The sequence below is a fragment of the Panthera leo genome, chromosome D4 (assembly GCF_018350215.1).
Source record: "Panthera leo isolate Ple1 chromosome D4, P.leo_Ple1_pat1.1, whole genome shotgun sequence".
Lineage (NCBI taxonomy): Eukaryota > Metazoa > Chordata > Mammalia > Carnivora > Felidae > Panthera > Panthera leo.
In genome coordinates, this window is record NC_056691.1 from 22,771,468 (window position 1) to 22,793,932 (window position 22,465).

Genomic DNA, 22,465 nt, shown 5'->3' on the forward strand with positions numbered 1-22,465 from the left:
CATCAAACTGCTCTGGAAACCCAGTGACCTCCCTCTGCATCCTCTAGAGGTCATAAAATACTTTCTCGCCTTGACTACAAATGCTGTTCTCTTCTGACTTCAGGTGCTTGGTGGTGGCTCCTCCACCCCCCTGTCCGCACATCGCAGCACTACCTCAGCCTCCTAGAAGGCAGATACCAGGACTGTCCAGGCTGTGGTGGGTCTCAGTAGATACTGAGATGCTCAGCAGACTCTGTGCTACCCTCTCACACAGAGTAGCCACTAGCCGCATGTGGTCAGCCCACACTGAGCAAGACATTTGTAAAGCACTACCCCATTGTATCCAGCAGGTGCTTACTCGCGGGAGCCGGCACAGAGCAGGGGTTCAGGGCACAGACAGGAGAGCAGCACGCCTGCACCCCATCACATCTCCCCCACGCCCGAATGTGTGAGCAGACAAGCTGACTTTTACCTTCTCTGTACCTCGGGTTCCTCATCTATAAAATTAGGATAATTACAATGCAGACATTATGAGGATTAAAAGGATTAGTGTTTAAAAAGCACTTAGAATTAAAATTTTGAAAGTGCTATTTATTAAGATTTTTTTCAAAAAAAGAAGAGGAAGAGGGGCACCTAGGTGGCTCAGTCATTCAGCTTCTGGCTCTTGGATTTGGCTCAGGTCATGATCTCATGGTTCGTGGGTTTCAGCCCTGCATCAGGCTCTGTGCTGGCAGTGTGGAGCCTGTTTGGGATTCTCTCTCTCCATCTCTCTCTGCCCCTCCCCTGCACGCTCTCTCTCTCTCTCAAACTAAATAAACTTAAAAAAGAAGAAGAAGAAAAGAAAAACAACAAACACTTGCTAGGCTAAAAAAATCTGAAGTGGCTGTCAGCTCTAGCTACGTTTGTCAATTTTGCTCATTCTGAGTTGCCCAGTGCCCTACAAGGGAAAAATTACTACCAGAGTGCCACCCGTACGCAGGGACAGAGCCTGGTTTGGTGACACTGGATTTCTACAGAAGAGGTCTGAAGGGAGACGAAGCTGCTATAATGACTCCTAAAGTCTGTCCCCTTCACTGTGGCACTTGGGCCCAAAGCATGAGAAGAGCCCTGCTAAATAATCTACACGCCTAAAATCACAATATCAACAAAGACCATTTCCGAGTGAAGATGAAATAGAAAACAAAAAAGCAAAAGATGACAGGTTTTCCCTGGGATGTTTAGCTAGCGCTTCCCTTCACAAAGACTTTGCTGTAAGTGTGGACTTCGACTTCGGCAGAGGGAATGAGGTGGCCAGAGCCCAGGAGAGACACAGAGATGGCAGGACTGCAGCTGTCAACAGTTCAGAGGAATGATTCCAGGAAGCCAGGCCCATTCCTGGGTGGAGTAACCCCTGGAAAGGGCTGATTTAGTTACTGAGAAACATGTATACTTTAATATAATTTTTGTGGGAGCACCTGGGTGGCTCAGTCAGTTAAACGTCAGACTTTGGCTCAGGTCATGATCTCACGGTTCGTGGTTTTGAGCCCCACGTTGAGCTGTCTGCTGTCAGGGCAGAGCCAGCTTCTCTGTCTCCCTCTCTCTCTGCCTCTCCCCTGCTCACGCTCTCTCTCTCAAAACTGAATAAACATTTAGAAAAAAATAAATAAAATCATTTTGCGAGTAAAGTTCATGGAATCTCCTCTTCTCATGTCCTTTTGTTGGTTTTCTGTTCTCCTTTATCACTCGGCTCCTGTTTGCACAAAGTTCTAGCCAAAGCCAAAAACATCGAGTATTAAGGACCCTTGATACTGCCAGGTAATCCATGGTGCACGTGCTGCCCCTTGGCAAAAATCAGGAATACTTTTTGGACAGGTCTGGCATCTGTAAGTGGCTGAAGAATGGGGACATCAGGGAGGTAAATATAAATTGCGGGGGACACTGAGCATAGCAGCCAGACTGTAAACCCCCCAGAGGGCAACTGCCACAGTTTTGTCTTCATACTCCCAATACCTGGAACTCCCAGCCTGGCACACAAGAGGCTCTGAACATGGGCCGAGAGTCTGGGTGCAGCCAGAGAAACAGAGGGGACAGGAGGCCTTCAGGCCCAGGTACCTAAGGAGGGAACCCCCACCATAGACAACCATGTCTGCTCACCTCACCAGCGTCTGGTTGTGCAGGTCCCAGACCGCGATGTTGCCGTCACTGCAGCACGAGAAGCAGACCTTGGAGTCGGGGCTGATGGCCAGGGCGTAGCACGCAGGGGCCGAGGACGTCAGCTCCGCCTTGATGCGCGGGGTCGGAGCCGCCAGGTCCCAGATGGACAGAGTGCTGGCTTCCCCTCCCACAATGAGGGTGCAACCATCAGGGAGCAATTTGCAGGAACGGATGTAGTTATCTCTGTTCTGTGAAATAAATGTAATTCAATTGCTATGATGCATTAGCCAGCACTAACAATACCATGTTCTCTAACTGCTATCTTGGCTTTTGACTTGAAAAATAGTATTTCATGGACACTATTTAATAAAGCAAGAGTTCTGTTGTAAAAATTGGGATCGAGTTGTAACTGTTCCCTTTGAAACGGTAAATAAAACAAACTCCTGGGCTTGCTCGGGCATGTGCAAACATTTGGATAGAACTGTTCCCGACGTCCAGTTTCCTGCTGAGTAGAAAGAACTGAAATGATCAGTGGATGCAAGATAGGTGTACATGTACCTCTCTATGAAGAAACCACTTTTCAAAGCTAGCTTATAAATGTCCGACCTCATCACCCTCCATTATTTACTATTTGGAAACTGCAGACCTACTGCCTAGGTTTTGATTTTCGTTACTGTTAAATCTCTACCTAAGGCTTGCACTAGTCATGTGGATCCTTATTAAGAATTTAACAGAGCTGCTTTCTCAAGCGATAACATGGCTGCTACCATATTCAAGCCTCTCAGTCCAAAGAAATCGATAAAAGATGGCATCTTCCTATCGAAAGCAACACACATTAAAAAAGTAAGGTGAGACCTAAAATAACCCTCCCCTCCCTGAAAGAAGTAATTGCTATTCTTCAACCCAAATAGACCGAGCTGAAGTTTTCACTATGCTTTGACCTATCATTCATAAATTTCAAAAGAGACGATGAACATTACAAAACACTCCTACTATTTTAGAATGTCCGGCTATGTTTCAGCGTGTTTCAATTTCATTAATGGAGATTAATTTTTAAAGTTATTTGATTTGGGGAGCCTGGTGGTTTAGTCAGTTGAGCATCGGACTTCGGCTCAGGTCATGATCTCATAGTTTGTGAGTTCTAGCCTCACATCCGATTCGCAGAGCCTGCTTCAGATCCTGTGTCTCCCTCTCTCTGCCCCTCCCCCGCTTGCGCTCGCTCTCTCATGAATAAACATTAAAATAAAAATAAAGTTATCTGATTAAAAAATAAATCAATGGGGCACTTGGGTGGCTCAGTTGGTTAAGTGTCTGACTTTAGCTCAGGCCACGATCTCTCGGTTCATGGGTTCAAGTCCCATGTCAAGCTCTGCTGACAGCTCGGAGCCTGGAGCCTGCTTCAGATTCTGTCTCCCTCTCTCTCTGCCTCTCCCCCACCTGCACTCTGTCTCTCTCTCTCTCAAAAATATAAACATTAAAAAATAAAATTGAAAATAAAATAAATCAATAACTACTCCAAAAAAGGCTTTTGTATCTCAAAAACACCGTTCTTCTTTCTGAACACTGTCTCTGGAATCCTCACCAGTCGCTAGGCACGCAGTGGGTGAACTGTTCCACCCATCACGGCGAAGTGCAAGCAAACACCACATCAGGGGCAAGGTGGCCTTTAGTCTGCTTAGGGCCAATGGTACGTGGTCTGTAAATTCTGGGGTTACAGTTCAGAGAAGAGAACATGTCCCAACATGGCGTATGGATCCTGAAAAATGCAAAATGGCATTCTCATACTCTGGGAGGAGGTGGCTTTGGGTGCCTTGGGAAAGCGTTCTCACCGTTCCAGTTTTGCGGATGGCCACCCTGTTTCCTTGCAGTGTGATCTATTAACCTTTCCCGAAGTTAAGGTAATAAAACCCAGCCAGCCCTCCCAGGTCTCCCTGAAAACACAGGCCCTGTTCAGAACGGTTTTTATGCCACATTATGAAATGTTTACTATTCAATATTTATGCAAAGGCTGTAGGGAAATCACAAGTTAAGTGGACCGCAGGGCTCAGAGTCCAGGCCTAGTTCAATGGGAAACCCCCTTCTGAGTACACGTTCAAACAAGGACAGCTTCTGTAAACCACTGTAAAATATTTTGTGAAAGAAATCCATCAACTCTGGGATTTAACCACTGAAACAGCAACAAATGAAACCTTCACATTTCGGGCGGGGTGGTGGTGGTGCGGGGGCTAAATAGCTAACGCAGGAAACAGAAAGGGCTTCCATTTCCTCATAATGGGAATAAAACCCAGGCCCAAACAGCTATTTCCTTATTGAGTCTCCAGGGAGACATTACCCTTGTGCACCAGTTCCTGTTCGCTCACCAGACAGTCGAGCTGAGACACGGGGCTCTTGTTGCCGGGGTGGCTGATGTCCCAGACCTTGACGCAGCCCTTCCCGCCCGTGTACACGTGTCTCGTGGGGTTGCTGATGGTCACCGCGCACACCACCTCCCCGTGGTTCAGGGTGTTGATCTGGCGCGCGTGGCGGGGGATGCCGGGTCCGATGAGGGCGTCGGGGGGGAAAGGGACGGGCTGCATCTGACCGTCTGCGGTGACGTGGAAGGAGTATGCACTTTTGGGGAAGGGGACAGTTAGAGAGAGAGAGAGAGACAGGAGAGGAGACAGAGAAAACACGGATCATAAAGCAGTTAGTCATCACCTCAGCAGTCTCTGTGAGGAAGAAGAGGAAAGAACGATTCTCCTCATGATTCTCTGAAATCAACAGAAGCTGAAGTATTTACCGAAGGAACAAATTTAAAATACATAATAGCAGAAGTCTAGGGTGTACGTTTATTAAACTGTATTTTTTAAATATTTAGAAATTTCTCAATTGTGCCTAACCATTCCAGAAAGCATCCCTTCAAATCCCATCTACAACGCTAACTACGCTTCCTAATTAACATAAAATACCTCCTTCCCAACACACCCTGTATAATTGTATGATTTCTTACCATAATTTTAAATGATTATTTTTTATGCTTCAGATGAAGCCCTCAAGAACTCATAATAATTTCACACAGTAAACACTATATTCCAACACTAACATATGAAAACAGTTCTAAACGTACCAGTTTCAGGCTTGAAGTTACTCTTTTGCATAATCAAGAAAAAATAATGAAAGATTCTCTCTTTTTTTTAATGTTTATCTATTTTTGAGACAGAGCGTGAGCAGAGGAGGGGCAGAGAGACAGGGGGACAGAGGATCTGAAGCAGGCTCTGCGCTGACAGCAGGGAGCCCGGCGCAGGGCTCGAACCCACAAACCACAAGGTCATGACCTGAGCCGAAGTCAGATGCTCAATTGACTGAGCCACCCAGGTACCCCAATAAAAGATTGGCTTTATGACAGATTTTTTTTGTGATGTATATTTTTATTTTGGGGGAGGCTGGGGCAGAGAGAGAGAGAGAGAGAGAGAGAGAGAGACAGAGAATCTGAAGTAGGCTCCAGGCTCTGAGCTGTCAGCACAGAGCTCGACACGGGGCTAGAACCCACGAACCGTGAGATCATGACCTGAGCCGAAGTTGGTGGCCTAACCAACTGAGCCACCCAGGCACTCCAACTTTATGACAGATTTCAAGTTTTCTCCTCAACAATCTCCCTACCTTGGCCACGAACCCCAGTTTTATCTAAGGCAGCAAAGTACTCTTTGGTACCCTCCCCAGCTTCCCTTTGGCTAGGTATGCCACGTTTTCAGCAGTAAGAGGTACATGCTCAACATACATGCACTGCTGGGGGCATGTGGTTCATAACTTCAAAGAGAGGGACGCCAGGGGATCCAGAAGCTCTCTGTACTTTTGGCTCAATTTTGCTATGAACCTAAAACTGCTCTAAAAAACAAAGGCGATTAATTAAAAGAAAAAAAAATTTTTTTAAGTGAGGAAGATCAGGATTCCTGTCCTCTTTTCTTCCTCCTTCCACTGCCTCAACTATGAGCAAGGTGCCTTGCTCAGCCAGCCTTTTGGGGTCACCTTCAAGGTGACTCTGAAGATGGAAATCAATTGCTGAAGGAAGTAGAACACAAAGATAGGATGCAGAGGGGCTGTGAGACCTGACCTGGGCTACTGACAGCCAGTATCTTTTATGGGAGAGAGAAATAAACCTTCATGTTGCTTAAGCTATTGTTTTCCTCTCCTGTAAAATACAAACCTAATCCCAGTACATATTTATTTCCACCTCAAAATCTTAAGGCATATTTTATGTTTTGTGATCTAATGATTTAAACTCCAAGCAATAATATATTACAGATATAAAACATGCACAAAGAAAAGACACTTTAGAAGGTGGAAAATGCAGGGGCACCTGGGTGGCTCAGTTAAGCGTCCAACTTCGGCTCAGGTCATGATCTCATGGTTCGTGGGTTCGAGCCCCGCATCGGGCTCTGTACTGACAAGCTCAGACCCTGGAGTCTGCTTCGAATTCTGTATCTCCCTCTCTCTGCCCCTACCCCTCTCGTGCTCTCTCTCTCTCTCTCAAAAAAAGAAATAAACATTAAAAAAAAAGAAGGTGGAAGGTACAGAAGTGCTAATACCCGCCCCCAGCATCCAAGCAGATGGAATTATGCACATGACACTTTTGAAGAGACCACTACATTCACTTTCTTCTTATCTGAAACATCACTAGGCAGTCTAGAAGTTCAACATTAAGCCTTTTCTATAGGTCTGCATATATAATAAATAAAGGATGTAGAGTTTCCATAACCCTCTGGGATAAGTCTGGGGCACTTTCTGGAACTTGTCATTGGCACCTTACATTCCCTTTACAGATCTAAAGACCATGGGTATTACCACAGAACTCAAGTTTTCATTTAAACGTTCACTCAAATTTTGTAAAATAACTTAGCACGCACAAAATTGAAAACTGATACAAGGTTATTAGGTTTCCAACATGCCTGCACATAAAACCCACATAATTCCCTAAGCTTGAGAAGAAAATTAGGCTATTACTTTCTCTTTATGAACGCAAAATATCATATACGTGGAAGGCTTGAAAAAGAACTGCCTTGACCCCAAACCAAACAACACAATCTTAGATATATGTTATTTCCTGACAGACTGGTTCCAGTAACTAATCTTAAATGGCTAGCCGAACCAAATCCTTAACATTACTCTTAATTTGAATAATTGAGCACACATAATGGGAGCCCTACAGAATGTCCTAGAAAATAAATATGCATACAAAACAACTACAGCTCCAAGCCCTTACAACACCACACGACTAAATTCCCTGTTTTTTACCCAACGGTATCCTTTGGTGTCCTTAGTAACACATCAAGCCCACATGATATTCTAATTCTAATACAAGCACACTGTAGTTAATTGAACCTATGCTATTTATTACAAGATATTTGGGGTTGGAATCAAATAACATTCACTGTATTGCCCTGAAGATAGGACCACAAGAACTGGAGATTAACTCTATTCATGTTCTGGAAGAATTCTTCAAGGTCCAGTAGTAAGTTGTGTGACCCAGACATCAGGTACCATGAGTTGAGTCTGAAAATAACAAACAGCCAGGTGAAGCTTAGAGAAATGACCAGAGCGTTTTCATAAAACAATTGAACTGAACGTATTTGGTTAGAACAATGGCTGACGTGGGGAGAGAACTTGCCTCTTAAAGCTTTCTATGCTGTGAGAATAATGGCGCTGTGTGAAGGTTAGTTTCTTGGTCTTCCATAAATCAAGGTGGGTGCCCCCAGGTGGGCAAACTTTCCATCAGGCACCCTTATAGCATTTCTAGATTTTTAGGGGAAGACAATTTTACCTTGTTTCAACTGGAAGCCCACTTATTATAGAGTTAAATGATCCAGATTAAAATCGATGCACAAAGTGTAGACAGAGAGCTGTACATTCATTTTTGGAAGATACCCGCCTCTCTCCCAGGTGTCCCCTTCTTTAAACCACACAGGTGGGCTGTGATATCATACTGAGGCAATTTAAAATGGATTCACAGAGTAGTGAACTGCAGCCAGAAGCTGTAAACACTGCTTGGTCCCAGGAGAAACCCATATGGATGTTAATACATCAGTCACAGGGGGCCTTGCAGGAAGCTGGTGCTGCCCACTGTGCTGGAAAGCCTAATCAAATGAACAAACCAGACCGATGCAAAGGGCTGATAGGTCTCAAAGAGGGATCAACTGGAAGGAAAAATGAGGGGAACAAATGAGAGCCTGGAATTAGTTATTCACCTACAGGAAGAACAAGAATCTTGTTGAGAAAAGGCCACATTGATGGCATATCATGGCAACGTTAAAGACTTCCCAGAAGGAAACTTAGATTTCCTACTTATTGAAGAACCAGGAAAAGTAAAATCAACCAGGAAGGGGAATTTATAGAGAGTGAGGATTTAATAAATACCTCGCAAGCCTGAATTCAGAAAGAGGCCAGCCACCAAAGAATGTACATGGAATGACTGGATTTATAGAATTTCAAATACAGGCAGAATTCATCTGTAATATTAATCCAGAGTGGTGACTCCCCACAGCTACTGCAAGGAACGTGAGAGGGGCTTTGTCAGTGTCCCTGGTGAAAAGTCACTGAGCTATACACATATGATTCATGCACTCTTCTATAGGTATATCTCAATTTTAATATTTTGTAGTGTTTAAGTTTATGTATTTATTTTGAGAGAGAGCACGAGCGGGGGAAGGGATGAGAGAGAGGGAGACAGAGAGAATCCCAAGCAGGCTCCACGCTGTCAGCATGGAGCCCAACTCAGGGCTCAAACCCATGAACAATGAGATTATGACCTGAGTTTGGATGCTTAACCAACTAAGCCACCCAGGCACCCTTATGTATATATCTCAATTTTAAGATAAAGGTGAGATTTATTTGTTTATTCAAGAAAAAGTCAAGAGGGCTCCTGACCCATGATCAAGTAGACTGAGTCCACAGCCAAGTCGAGAGCCCTGACTCTACTGTTAAATATACAGGAAATGCCTGGCTCGCTGACCTCACTAACTGTGGTCGTCCTTACCAGCCTAACTATCTGCAGCCTATAATGTGTCCATTCCTGATCCACAAGATAATTAACAAAACAGAAGGGTTGCAAGGATTGCTGTAAGGATGAAAGGAGCTACAAAACCATAAAACATCGAACGCCACACTCCACACCTGCAGGGGCCTTCAGAAAATGGGAGCATTGGTATTAAAAAGAGGAAAGTGAGGGTATGCTCCATCAAGGGCTCTTTTATCAGTGGACAAGTGTACGAGCCAGGAATGCACAATGGGAGGAAGGTGCGGATGGGAGTCGAGAAAGCATACAGCAGTGACTAGGCAAAGAAAACCAGGAAATCCATAAATCCCTAAGGACAAGAATGGGGAGACAGTATTTGGCAAAGAGGAGAGGAAAATGTTTAGCTAGGACTGGGGCAAACTGTGAAGTGGAAAGAATAAGTCCCTGGCGCTCTTGTTAGAGGCCACACTGCTGGGGCCACCCACCTGCACAGAACTGAGCACCCCCCTCAACCCAGCTTTCTGAACAAACACCTGTTGATGAGGGCCTAATTCTGTGATCTAGTCAGGAGAACTGAAAAGAATAAAGCTCCCTGGACAGCACAAATGTAAAAACGGAATAAAATCAAACTCTTCCAGAGCGGATGACTCTTCCTTTATTGGACACACAGCAGAGGTGCGGGAACTCAAACTCAAAGAGTCCCCACTGGGAATCCTCACAGGGAGTGGCAGGCTAGAAAACAAGACCGTGTTTTGGAGAAGCAGGTTTTTTCCTAGCAGACAGACTCCTGCTAATAAAACTATGCTGTGTTCTGAGACCAAAGGAAAACAGGTGTTTACAGAGTTGCTGGTTTGCTGGAAATAGGAACAGCAGCAGGATCCAGTCAACAGTGATGGAGAACCATGGACCCCGGAGGTAATGGCTGTGGCCAAGACCTTGCTGCCTGTGGACTTGGCGCTCTCAGCGGGGACTCTCTTGCTGTATTACCAGGTTTAGTGTCACTGGGCCTCAGTTCACATGACCGTCCTGTATCCTAAATTCCCTGCCATGTGGAATGATGGGCCAGTCCCCTAAAATATCATATGCCGTCACATCTCTGAGTTGTGCACAAACTGTTCCCTCCTGCTTAGAATAGCACCGCCTCCCTCCGACGTGCTCGGGCACTTGTTCTCTCTCCTCCTCGGTGGGCCACAACTTCTGCAGGCAGGAGGGTTCTTTTCCAGGGTCCTAGCTCTTCCTGTAAATCTCAACTATGGCACGTATCAGAACTGTGGACCACTGCACGTGTTGACACTTCTCATTCATTGTTTTTCTCAGTGGACTTTGCCAGCTCGCATACAGCTGGCACTCAGTACATGAATCTCAATTCCCCAGGTCATTTATCGCTACCCTAATCACTTATTAAACTGAGGCACGAGAGGTCACTCTGGCAAGGAGAGAAAGCTACAAGAAAGTGGAGGAGGGTCTTCTAGCCACTTGGGTTATGCCAACCAACCTTCCCCAAGAATTTTCCAGTAGTCGTACCAAATGTCGCTGGGAGATGCTATCAACATTCCTGGGGAGGGGAAAAGTGGTCCCTAGAGAGGTATTCTGGACCAAAACAAAGAACAATGAAAGCAACTATAGTAACAGTGTAAAGTCCATGGCCCTTCCCTAAGTCAGCAGAGCCCAGTGGATGCAGGACCCTTCCTTCCAAAGCAAAACACGGCAGAAGCTGCCATAGGTCACATGCAAAAAAGCACGATCCTGTGTCTGGCCACTGAAAAGCATAGCTTTAAGTAGGGGCACCTGGGTGGCTCAGTTGGTTGAGTGTCCAATGCTTGGTTTCAGCTCAGGTCATGATCGCATAGTTCATGGGTTTGAGCCGCGAGTCAGGCTCTCTGCTGACTGAGTGGGGCCTGCTTGGGATTCTCTCTCCTTCCCTCTCTGCCCTCCTCCACTTGTGCACACAAGCACGTGCGTGCTCTCTCACTCTCTCTCAAAATAAATAAATAAACTTAAAAAGTAAATGGAAAAGCCAAGATCCAAGTCCAGGGCACCCAGGGAAGGCCTGCCACAAACGTAGAACTTTTAATCTTCGACCTAGCTTCACATTGGCACTACCTTGGACACCTTCCCCTGAAGAGGGAGAACACATGCCCATCAGGATAGAAACATGTAACTTACACAAAAGAGACCTTCATGTCAATGCCACCAGTGCAATTTCATTATAGAGTCCTGGCACTGGAGGCTTTGAGGGCTGGAGCATGTGGGTCATTCTAAGGTAGATGAGAATAATTAATTTATGATGGTGGAGATACTCTTAGCCTCAAGAATGAGTGCAATGAAGGTGGTGACTGGGGGGATTGTAATGTGAGGTCATAAGGAAATCAGAGCCATATGATTCTAAGATTTCAGGGGAAAAAAAACAGGTCCTTGGGAATATAATTCATCTATTTATGTTAAAATCTCCTTCACCGCCAATATAACAAGGTTGATCTTTAACTCTTCTTAGGGTCTGCATCTCTCACCCATAACATCTATAAAATGCACAATTTTTCCAGCTTGGCCTCCTGGCCTCCTCCCAAACAGCAAATATGCAGATCAGGGTACAATTCGTACCCTATTTGGAAGACAGCATTTCTACATGAATGGAGGGCTTTGCTAACAATTCAATTACACGGTGTGAACTTAAAGCATTAAGATGAGAGCCTTTTTTTGTCTGTTTCCTTATTTACTTTAACACATGGCCATTCTCGTTTCTTGAAAAGGCAAATGCAGAACTTCTTAGAATGGACATGATAAGGAAAATCACTAGACAGAGAAAACAGGAGACTGGCTACTTGATAAAACTAGGAGATTCTCTAGCAAAGTTAGCATTCATGATTCTGAATTCTAGGCCCTACTTCTTCCACCAACTAAATGTTTCAAAATGTGTAAATGTGTTAGGGGAGCAACGAGGCTTCCATGCAGGGCAAAGATTCAAACCGAGAGATTCCTGGATGAAAAATAAGACAAAGAAAAGTTTAAAATACAGTCATTTCTAAGCTGAATTTGAAAAGTCTAGCAGAGGAACCAACTACTATGGGCAAAGAAGCATTATCTGAGCAAGAAATAAACTACATTTCTATCTGATAAACTGAAAGGCATTTCTGAGGAGGTGAGGAGGGAGAAGGGAGATATGTGCAGGGAGGACAACTGTCTAGAAACTAAACATAACACACATCAAAATAAAGGGCCTCACATTTCAACAGATTCTCAAGAAATTAACTCTGCAATCCCAGAAGATCAAATAGTATAAAAATAGAAATTAAACCAAAACCCAAATGCGGCATCTGGGTGGCTCTGTTGGTTAAGCGTCCGACTCTTGATTTCGGCTAAGGTCATGATCTGGGAGTTCATGAGATGGAGCCCCATGAAGGGCTCCTCGCTGACAGTGCAGAGGCTGCTTGGAATTCTCTCTCTCTCTCTATGTCCCTCCCCCCTGCTTACGCATGCTTACGTGCTCTCTCTCTCCAAATAAATAAATAAACTTTAAAAATAAATACGTGGGGCGCCTGGGTGGCTCAGTCGGTTAAGCGGCCGACTTCGGCTCGGGTCATGATCTCGCGGTCCGTGAGTTCGAGCCCCGCGTCGGGCTCTGTGCTGACAGCTCAGAGCCTGGAGCCTGTTTCGGATTCTGTGTCTCCCTCTCTCTCTGTTCCTCCCCCGTTCATGCTCTGTCTCTTTATCTCTTTGATAAAATTTATTTTATCAAAAATAAATAAACGTTACCAAAAAAATTTAAAAAAAAAATAAAAATAAATACGTAAAATAAACCAAAACCCAATGGTGATAATATGGCACAAAACAGGCAAGTTACTTTCAGCATTTAATAGACAAAAAATACCCCAAAACCATGCCAAGTAAAAAGAGGGCTGAATTAATTTTCAAATCCACTAAACAAGCCAGTTGTGGATTCTAGACATCTAGACATCGTCAACAGAGGAACCAGAAGCAAGATCAAGAATGGAAAATGGAGTTGGGGAGGGAGGGGGGACTGACCACGGAAATGTCTCCTTGGCTAGCAGCAGGGATAGCCTCTATTCACTGCTGCAAAACATGTTTTCCTAAGAGGCAATTTTACCCCATATGTAGTTAAGATTTTCTTTCCTCTTTAGGCTCCAACTCCAAAAAGGTACTTTAAAGATTTATTTAAACACTAAACGAGTGGGTGTAAGATTTCTCAATTACATGTCTAGCATTAAAACACAGGGTGAAGGAACTTGGAACTAAGCTGGAATCTTAAGCCAAACTATTATTAGTCTGAGTTATTACTGACCTCTAGGTGCTACTACATGAGGCAGGTAGAGCCCAGCTCCCAAGTATTTATGGGGAGGAAGCCAGTACATCAGGGCCAAAATGACATCTTGGGGGTAGTGCAGTGGGAAGCATAGCAAAGAGATGTTGACCTGACTAACCTTGAGAATTTCTCTTACCGGGGATCTCCACAAAGCTCAGGGGAGCACATTTCCTAAAACTAAAAGTGAGTTCACATAAAGCTGACCAAATAATACCAATTAAATCTCGCCTCAAGGGTTTGAAAACACAGTCAGGGTTACCTCTTATAAATCAACAGTGCTGAACTCTAAAATGCAAAATGTGAATCTCCTTTGGAAAGGATGAATCATAGAGTCTTACACAATCCTGGACTCATCTCCCACCTACTCAATGCACCAAATATGTGTTTACTGGGTATATGAGCTCAGAGGGACAGAGGGACTTCAGAAGCTTCAATTCTACTGGGGAAGAAGCAGGTACAAGTATGACATGCACACATGATGATAACTCAAGGCCATGGTGTGCAACATGTCACAAGATGTTACAAGGTGCTCCTGGAGAGGGCTCACATTTAACAAGGCATCAGTGAAGGCTTCGAGTTAAGGCAGCAACAGAAGTGGCTAGACAGGAAGGACAAGAAGTATTCCCACAGGAAGAGGTAAGACTGGTAGAAGGGTCACTGCTCCAGAGAAAAAGGAAAGGCTTTCAGGGAATGGAACGTTATCTCTTTCAGCCCAAGCACAAGATGCAAGGAACACATGACATGAGGCTAGAAAAGCAGGTGGGGGTAATACTACCAGAAGGGCCTTGAATGTCCCCCATCATGAGTTTATGTGCAACTCCTGAAGATCTCTGAAGCAAGAAAAGACCTAACCAGGTAAGCACTTTAAAAGGGGGAAAACTTGGGGTGCCTGGGTGGCTCAATCAGTTAAATGTCCAACTCGTGGTTTCAGCTCAGGTCGTGATCCCAGGGTTGTAGGATCAAGCCCTGCCTCAGGCTCTTTGCTGAGCATGGAATCTGTTTGGGACTCTCTCCCTCTCTCTGCCCGTTCCCTGCCTGTGCTCACTTTCTCTCTTTCAATCTCTCTCAAAATAAATAAATAAACATTTAAAAAAATAAAAAGGGGGCGCACTCACCTAGGATCTTACTGACAAAAGTGAGTAGGAAATAAGTGGGGATTTTAACGAATAAAATTGGTAAAATGTGACTTAAAAAAGGAAGAATTACAGGCTACAGTTTGTGCCAGATGTCAGAGAGAATGGGGAAGATGCCTTTAACAAACTGAAGTTCGGAGACACTGTTATGGGGGTGAGGGAGACAGGGAAAATGACCAGGTTGGCTGGGAAACCCTACTGAGATCTTACATCACTGTGACACCAACAACAAGTACAGAACAGTGGCAACACAAGTCACCTACCTTGCTCTATTCCACTTTGATTAAAAAAAAAATAAAAGTAAGGCCACAGGGCCTTTGTATATACAGGTTCCTCAGCCTAGAGGTTTAAGTCCAGCCCCTATGGAGTTAAAGCAGCTCAGAACACTCTTTCTTGACCCTCTCAGAAAGGATCAGCCTGTCACATGCTTTGATGGGATAGTGTTCCTCTCAGTCATAGCTCTTCTCTCAATTATGATTATGCACTTATTTTTGTGATTATTTGATTAATGTAGTCTCTCCATCACTAAGCTGTGAGCTTCCAATAGGGTCCCCCATGCCTATGTAGCAGGTCTCAATGAAATCTATGAAAGAGGGGACAAGAGAGAGGTGACTGTTAGATTTTAGTGAGCAGATGGTGTGGGGACCTGAAATCACATCCCACAAGAGAGGGCTGAAGCAACGGACATATTCAGCCAGAAGAGAAGCCTCATGGCAAGCTGGTGGTCTCCAAATATCTGAAGGGCTATTGTGGGGACGATGGATTAATGGTGCACTGTGTGGTCTCCAGGGGTAGAAAAGGACCAGGACTGATGGATAAAGGTTGCAAGGAGACAGATCTCAGCTCAAGGGCTGGAGCAATTTTGACGGAGCCAGGGAAAATGGCTTCCTCCAGGCACCCGCAAGTCCCTGTCACTAGACATGCTCGGTCAGAGGCACACAGCCACCTGGAGAGGCTATATAGGTGACTTGATGCACGGGTAGACATTTACGCTAGAGGCACTTTGAAGGTCCCTCCAGCCCCAACTGAACTCTTCTGGCTGTACTGCCCGCTCTCGGGAGGCACCCATGCGTTTGCACATGAATCCCTAGGAACAGGTCATGGGCTGTCCCCTCTACCTACAATGGCCCACCTTTTCCACTTTCTCTGCCCTGTGGGCTTGTTTCTCTTGCACAAGCCTCAGCTTTCTGTGTATCTCCCTCACCCCAAGGAAGCCCTTGGTCACTCTTTACACTGCTCTGCCTTCACAGCACCTCTCACAAGTGTAATCACAGCATTTGTCCCTTTAATGTTTCCACATCAGTAGGCCCCCAAAGGCAGGGAAGATGAACATTCTCTTTCCTAGAGCCTGCCCAGCATCTAGCACAGAGTCTGACACGTGGATCTTGCTTAAATGTCCACGGACAGCCATCCATCACCCTACCCAAATATTACTTCAATTGGTATTTCTCAGAGGGTGACACCTGCAAACTTTTACCACACCTTGTCCACCCTCACCCTGGCCATGCTGGTTTTTCCACCATTTCTCTTAAGTGCTTCACACCAAAGCTGCTCAAAGTGTGGTCTGCAAACATTTGCTACTCTCTGCACTGACATCAGCTCACTCATGGAGAGTAGGTGTTGAAAACGTTTCTACAGCAGCTTGACAAAGTCAGTTCCTGACAGCTGACTCTTGTAATAAAAAACTTGGGCTTGTATTTTCTAGCTTTCTTCCCCTATTCATCTGTACTTGTCTGTTACCAGAGTACCAATCTTGGTCACGTTGGGAAAAAACTGGAGAAGCACTGCCTCAAGAAGTATTCCTTTACTCAACAATGAGGACAGGAAGTCCTCTCACGCTAATTAATGGACCAAAACAAGGGAGTAATATGTATAGCCCAGACCCCAAAGACAATGGTGAACTCCCATTTTTCCCTCTGATATTAACTCGATCATCCTCACATAATATAGCTCCCCTCAAACTTAAAAGAAAATCCTAAAAAATGTATTTTCACTGTGTTGGAGAGCAGTGACCACTCTGACCCAGAGACTCACCCTCACAACTCTGCTGCTGAACCCACTGTCATTGTCCCTGAACACGTCGTATCTTATAATGGAGCTGTGAACACAAAGAAATCCAAGGTGCTCACAAGCCAAGGACATGAATATTTTGGCTTTAGTAAATGACACCAGTATTATCATTCACACAAGGTTTAAACTTGGTGTCTAATTGCATTATGAACACACACACCACTGTAAGGACCTAGTTAGGTCTGAGTTAATAGTCCTCTGCACAGCAACCTCCAACACCATCATGACAGCTCATTGCTCTTGTCACCCCACCCCAACTGCCTCACATATCCCATTCAGGGTGGGGTCCTGGCAGCCAGACGTACCCCCACACCTCCAACTCTTGAAACCGGCTTTCCCTACTGGTCAGTTGAACTTGGCATTACTTGTGGATTATTCCCCTGAAGATTCATCAGTTACTATTAATTATTGCCTCTTATTCACATTACTCATTTGCCCTTTATCCTCTCACCAGTTTGTAGGACACACAACAGCCACACTGCCAGAGACGACAGATAAATACCCATTACGTGCCCTGGGGCATCTCAGGCTGGATGCAGAGGGGCATACCCAACAAAATACATGACATAGCAGTTCATGGTTATTCAATCAGAAGAGATCTACCAGGTAAGAAAGCATTTGCAACACTCCTCCCCCTGCCCCAGTCCTGCTCTTCCCTGGGCCTAGATGTCACTGTAAATTCCTAACATCTCTACCAGTTCCTACTGTAGACAAAACTCTCATTTCGTCATGGATCAAATTACCATGAAACAGACATTATAATGCATGTGAAGTACAGCCATGGAAATCTGCTTTCCAAAATGCAGGTGATGGGAGTAAGGAATTCCATTCTTCCTCACGCTGCTGGTTAATTTGAAGAAAGGCTCCAATCAAAATCACACAAAGATGAGCAGGTGGTTGAATGGACCACTCAGAATAATGTAATATACAATACACAGTGGACACATAAATAAAAGCTAAAAGCAACCACACAAAGGTAGAGAGTATAAGAAAAATAAACTGGGGGCGCCTGGGGGGCTCAGTCAGTTAAGCATCTGACTCTTGATTTCAGCTCAGGTCATGACCTCACGGTCTGTGAGTTCAAGCCTCACATTAGGCTCTGAGCTGACAGTGCAGAGCCTGCTTGGGATTCTCTCGCTCTCTCTTTCTGTCCCTCCCCCGCTCATGCTCACTCTCTCTTAAAGTAAATAAACATTAAAAAAAAAAAAAGAAAGAAAAAGAAAAAGAACTGAAGGCCTATGACACACAACCCTATTTGGAAAAACCAAAATTGTAAAAGGTCCTAGAAAGGCAGAGTGCACGATGGCAGATAAGACAGACACCCGTAGTTTACTCTGCTTTGTACAAAAACTGAGAACTTTCGGAATTCTTTAAAATCACATTTCTAATTACTAACATATGGAAGCAAGTGATTTTAAGTGACCCTGGGAGAATAACCAACAGGGTTTTCCAAATTCTGAATGCTCTTTTGCCCCTTTAATCTATCTTTCTTGTTTTCTGTCAAAGCCATTCTGTGTTTTGTAGTTCTGGACCTCTCAGAGTAAAGCACGCACCAAACTTCAGTGGGCGGGCGGAGAGGTCCAATAACAGATGCCTAGATGCCACAACTACCCTTTGCACAACTCTAGTTTCCACCAAAATAACAAAAAGGTAGCGCTGAGCTGGGTAAAAAGACAACTCGTTTCAAGTTTGAGATTTCAAGAGTTTGTGACAGCTTACTGCTCACAACACAGTCCTGTTGGAAATCTCCAGCAGCTACCCTCTGACCAAAGGCAAAGCAGGGCAGCTTTCTGAAGAAGGGTCAAGCAAGGAGGGCCAACCACCCCCGGTTCTTGCCTTCCTCCTGGTCCCTGTCTACAACAGCTTCTCTCCAGAAATAACTAAATGCATGAGATCACCCATAGTGAGAAGACAGAGGCATGACACCTACAAGGTGCCTATTTATAGAAAGTGTTAACACTCCTCAGGAAAAGGCACTAGAAATCTCCTTGGAAACGCCCAAGCCTGTGCTCCCTTTGGAATTCTAGTCTGCTAATACCCATGACTAAGTAATTGCCTTTAAAACAAAACTGAGGAGTTAGAGGTACTTACGGTTTCCCCCCAGGGATTCCTGCCAGGTTGGGAGGGATTGTAGGTACTCTCATGTGAGGGGGAGGATCAAACCCAACCTGGAAACAAAATAAGGCATTGAAGACTCAGTTTATATAGCGTAGGCACTTTGTGAACATCTATAAAGACTTTTCACTAGAAACTCCTAGATCTCCAAAGCAACATAAACAGGAACAGGAACATGTGCTAACATTTTTCAAAAGAAAAATTATAATGCAAGAAGTAATACAAGCACCTCTAGATGACAAGCTACGCATCTTTTTGGGGAGGTGGGCTGGAGCATGGTCTACTTGTACGTGGAGATCCAGCTTCCCACAGTAAATACTTCCTGTGGACTTAGGATGGCCTGCCTTGCCCAAACAAGTGCAGAGAGCAGTATGCTGCCTGAGTCAGGACTCCTTGACCTTGGCACGATCAATGTTTTTGGGCCGGATAGTTTGGGGCTGTCCTGGGCATGGAAGGACGTTTAGCAGCACCCCTGGCTTCTACACAATACGTACCAAAAGTATCAGTGCTACTGATCGTAAAAAGTGTCTCCACATATTACCAAATGTCCCAAGGGGGCAAAATAACCTCCCAGTTTCACAGTTACTGCTTAAACATTCATAGGTTCCCTAGTTTGTGCGCCCTAACGAAGATACCTAGCCCCTTGGCTGCCCACTTTGCTTTAAACTATCTTGCCCTCGGGGTGCCTGGGTGGCTCAGCTGGTTAAGCGTCCGACTTCGGCTTAGGTCACGATCTCACAATTCGTGGGTTCAAGACCCACACTGGGCTCTGTGCTGACAGCTCTGAGCCTAGAGCCTGCTTCAGATTCTGTGTCTACCTCTCTCTCGGCCCCTCCCCTGCCCGTCAAAAGTAATTTTAAAAAAAGCCAAAAAAAACTATCTTGCTCTCTACTGCACAGCCGTTCCTACTAGTGCAATGTAAGAGAAAAAAACACAAACTTCACTCTCAGCCCCAACTACTGGAGGTAACGCTATCTGAAGAGGGGAGAGGAGAAATATGAACACAACATATTCCGGTCAAGAGAATATATCGGGACTTCTATTCGGTATAATCTATTCCCTTTCTCCGATGCAGTCAAGGATTACAGTTGATTTTACCCTTTACATGCAGTTTTGTATCTTCTGGATCAAAAAGGAGGTGGTTTACACAGTGGCAAAAGGCAAGGCAAGAACACGGCAACATGCCTGAAGGCTTCAGTCATCCCTGTTTTCTCCCTGTTGCTTTGAGAGATCCCTGCTTATACCTGAGCCACACTGTTGGGTTTAAAGAATAATAAAGGCACAGAAAGAACAAGTTACAGCTTCTCAAATATTTTTTCCTAATAATTAAAGAGGGGGGGAAAAAAAACCTCAAGAAAATGCATGAAAAGGCGTCTGTAAGCTATTTGAGTCATTCCATCACCTTCCAAAAAATAAACAAATAAAAAAAATCTACCTTGGGGGAGAAAATCGGACGTCCCTGGAGCCATCAAAGCAGCTCCTTAACACTGCCTCATTTCATCCACAAAAACAGTGATCCAAGACGCGGTGGGCCCTAACGTCACGAAGCGGCATGCTGAGGGCAGCAGGCGCGGGGACACTGGGGCTCTGTTCCGCAGGCGCGGGCGGGGACACCTACCATCGGGGAGCGCCCGTAGGCCACCACGGCGGCGGCGGCGGCGGCCGCGCTCATCTGCGGGGACATGTTGTGCAGGCTGGCGTAGGCAGCGCCGGGGCTGGTCAGCTCCCCGTTCATGCCGGCGTGGGGCACCATCCCGAACGGGGCAGGGTACGGGCCGGGCACCGCCAGCGGCGTCCTCAGGCCGGCCGCTGCAAGGAAGCACAAGCCGCGCGCGTGACGTGACTCAGCCGGCCGCTGTGGTCCAGCCTGACTATCAGCTCCGGGGTCCCTTCTAGCGCCATTCACGAGAGGCGAGGACAAGCCGGGAAAGCTTGGGTGGGTGGTTTGATCACCACCAACTTGGCTGAAGTCCTCTCCAGGGAAAAAGAGACCCCAAGGAAAGCACTGCCCACGCACTTCCTCCTTGGTATAGGCTTGGCACCACTGAGAAATCAGGGAATTAAAATGAAGCAGCAGTATCGTACCCAATTCATAGATGGCAAACCAAGGCCCACACACTACCTGTCTACTTGACTTAATCCCAAAAGAAGGTTTGGATAAAATCCAAGATTTCTCCTTCAGTTCAAACTTTCCGCTCCTTGGTACCAATTCCAAACAAAAACCTGACCCTGGGTTTAGTAAGCCAAAGCATAGGTTCAGGAGGAATATTCTGGGGCCTATTTTCCTCTGGGCCCAAGATGTTAAGGAAGATAAAGTCAAAAGTTACCAATTTATTCGCTCGACTCTCAGCGAAACCCTCCCAATTTCTCCTGCCAGAGAGACCAGTGATTCCTGAGGGATGAGCCGGCAGAAAACCTGCCAAGTAACGTGAGCAAGCAGCACACTTGGGCCACCCGTTTCAGTCAGAGTTAGGGAACTCAGACACACAGTGACAGTTCGGGAAAGAGCTTACATGCGGAATTATTATCGGAAACTTCATCGAAGTTCCTAGGATTTGGATTATTTGGAAATAAATTTTTTAAAAACGCCAAATGTAAACAGTCGGAGACCGAACAGGGTGCAGCTGCTGAACCTCTCAGGACAAACATCTGTTTCTTATCATGGCTTTTCAGGGATAGGAAGGAGGCAGGCAGGCAGTAAGTGCATTTCATATTCATGGGGAAATGGCGTCAGGAGTGCACAGACAACGAACCAAGCCGGGAAAGGGAAAAAACAAAACAAAGCACAACAAGAGGCAATGCTCTACCGGCTTGGTTAACGAGGGGGTCCATGGCTGGAGGCTTGCCGAGGCCTGGACGGAGTCCTGGAGTGGCGCTGGTGCCCGGCGTTGGCATGTCGCTCCGAGGCGTCGGTGTGCTGGATTTCAGAACAGGCGTGCTGGCTTTTTCATGCTGGTATCATTAAACAAATTAAATGAGTATTATTTTTAATCCAAGCCATATTACACAATTTATCACAACAGCAGCTGGGACACTGGGCACCTTCTAGCTACTCCCTCAGCCAATTTCCATAAATCCACACAATGTTGACAGCATTAACTTGTGAGCGAGAAATGTTGACCTTTCCTCTTCCTGCCAGAATTAAAACTCTAGCTAGAGACACAGAACATGATCACACTTCTTCCTCCGCAGATTTTATTTTAAAAAGTATTTTTCCATCAGGCGTGTGGACTTTGGAACTGGGCCAAGTTAGAATGATGACCACCCAGAGAAAAATTCCCAGTCACTCAGAAACAAATGGCCCGGTCACCAAGAATGTCAGAGGGAGGATCTCTATTTTCTAATCTTGCCTTTTAGTAGCAGTGGAATTGAGATGAATGGTGAGAGGCAGCAGGGCCACTGATCTGATGAGAAGCAAACCGGCATCTCAAAGGCAAAAGCCCGAGAAGGAGTCTTATCAGTTTGAGAGATGTGTGTGGAGTTTCACACGGCCACCCGCTTGCCTACATAACCGGTGTGGACCCGCGAGCACAGAGGCCTTCAGGAGTCAGTAACGGGGTTACAGGGCATCATCCTTGTCATCTCAACCTTTCATTCTTTAAATCCAGGCCTGAGAAGTGCTGTGGGGTAGCAAAGAGCATGCATGGGCTAGGGAGGGACCACAGCCCCCTCTGGCCATGGATCTGATGGGCTGTGTAAACTTGGCAAGCTCCTCAGGCTTTCCTC

The 22,465-nt window shown here is 45.5% G+C and overlaps 1 protein-coding gene across 4 annotated transcripts in view; it reads right to left on the reverse strand.

Annotated features, from left to right (window-relative positions):
- Positions 1-22,465, reverse strand: part of TLE1 (TLE family member 1, transcriptional corepressor) — a 90,470-nt gene that overhangs the window by 4,789 nt on the left and 63,216 nt on the right. For all 4 annotated transcript variants that reach the window (XM_042912385.1, XM_042912383.1, XM_042912382.1 and 1 more), the window contains 5 exons: positions 21,547-21,691; positions 20,358-20,548; positions 18,716-18,792; positions 4,473-4,722; positions 2,113-2,360 (listed from right to left, as the gene is read on the reverse strand). In XM_042912385.1, the coding sequence (XP_042768319.1) occupies positions 2,113-2,360; positions 4,473-4,722; positions 18,716-18,792; positions 20,358-20,548; positions 21,547-21,691 (911 nt within the window). The remainder of the gene's footprint in view (positions 1-2,112; positions 2,361-4,472; positions 4,723-18,715; positions 18,793-20,357; positions 20,549-21,546; positions 21,692-22,465) is intronic.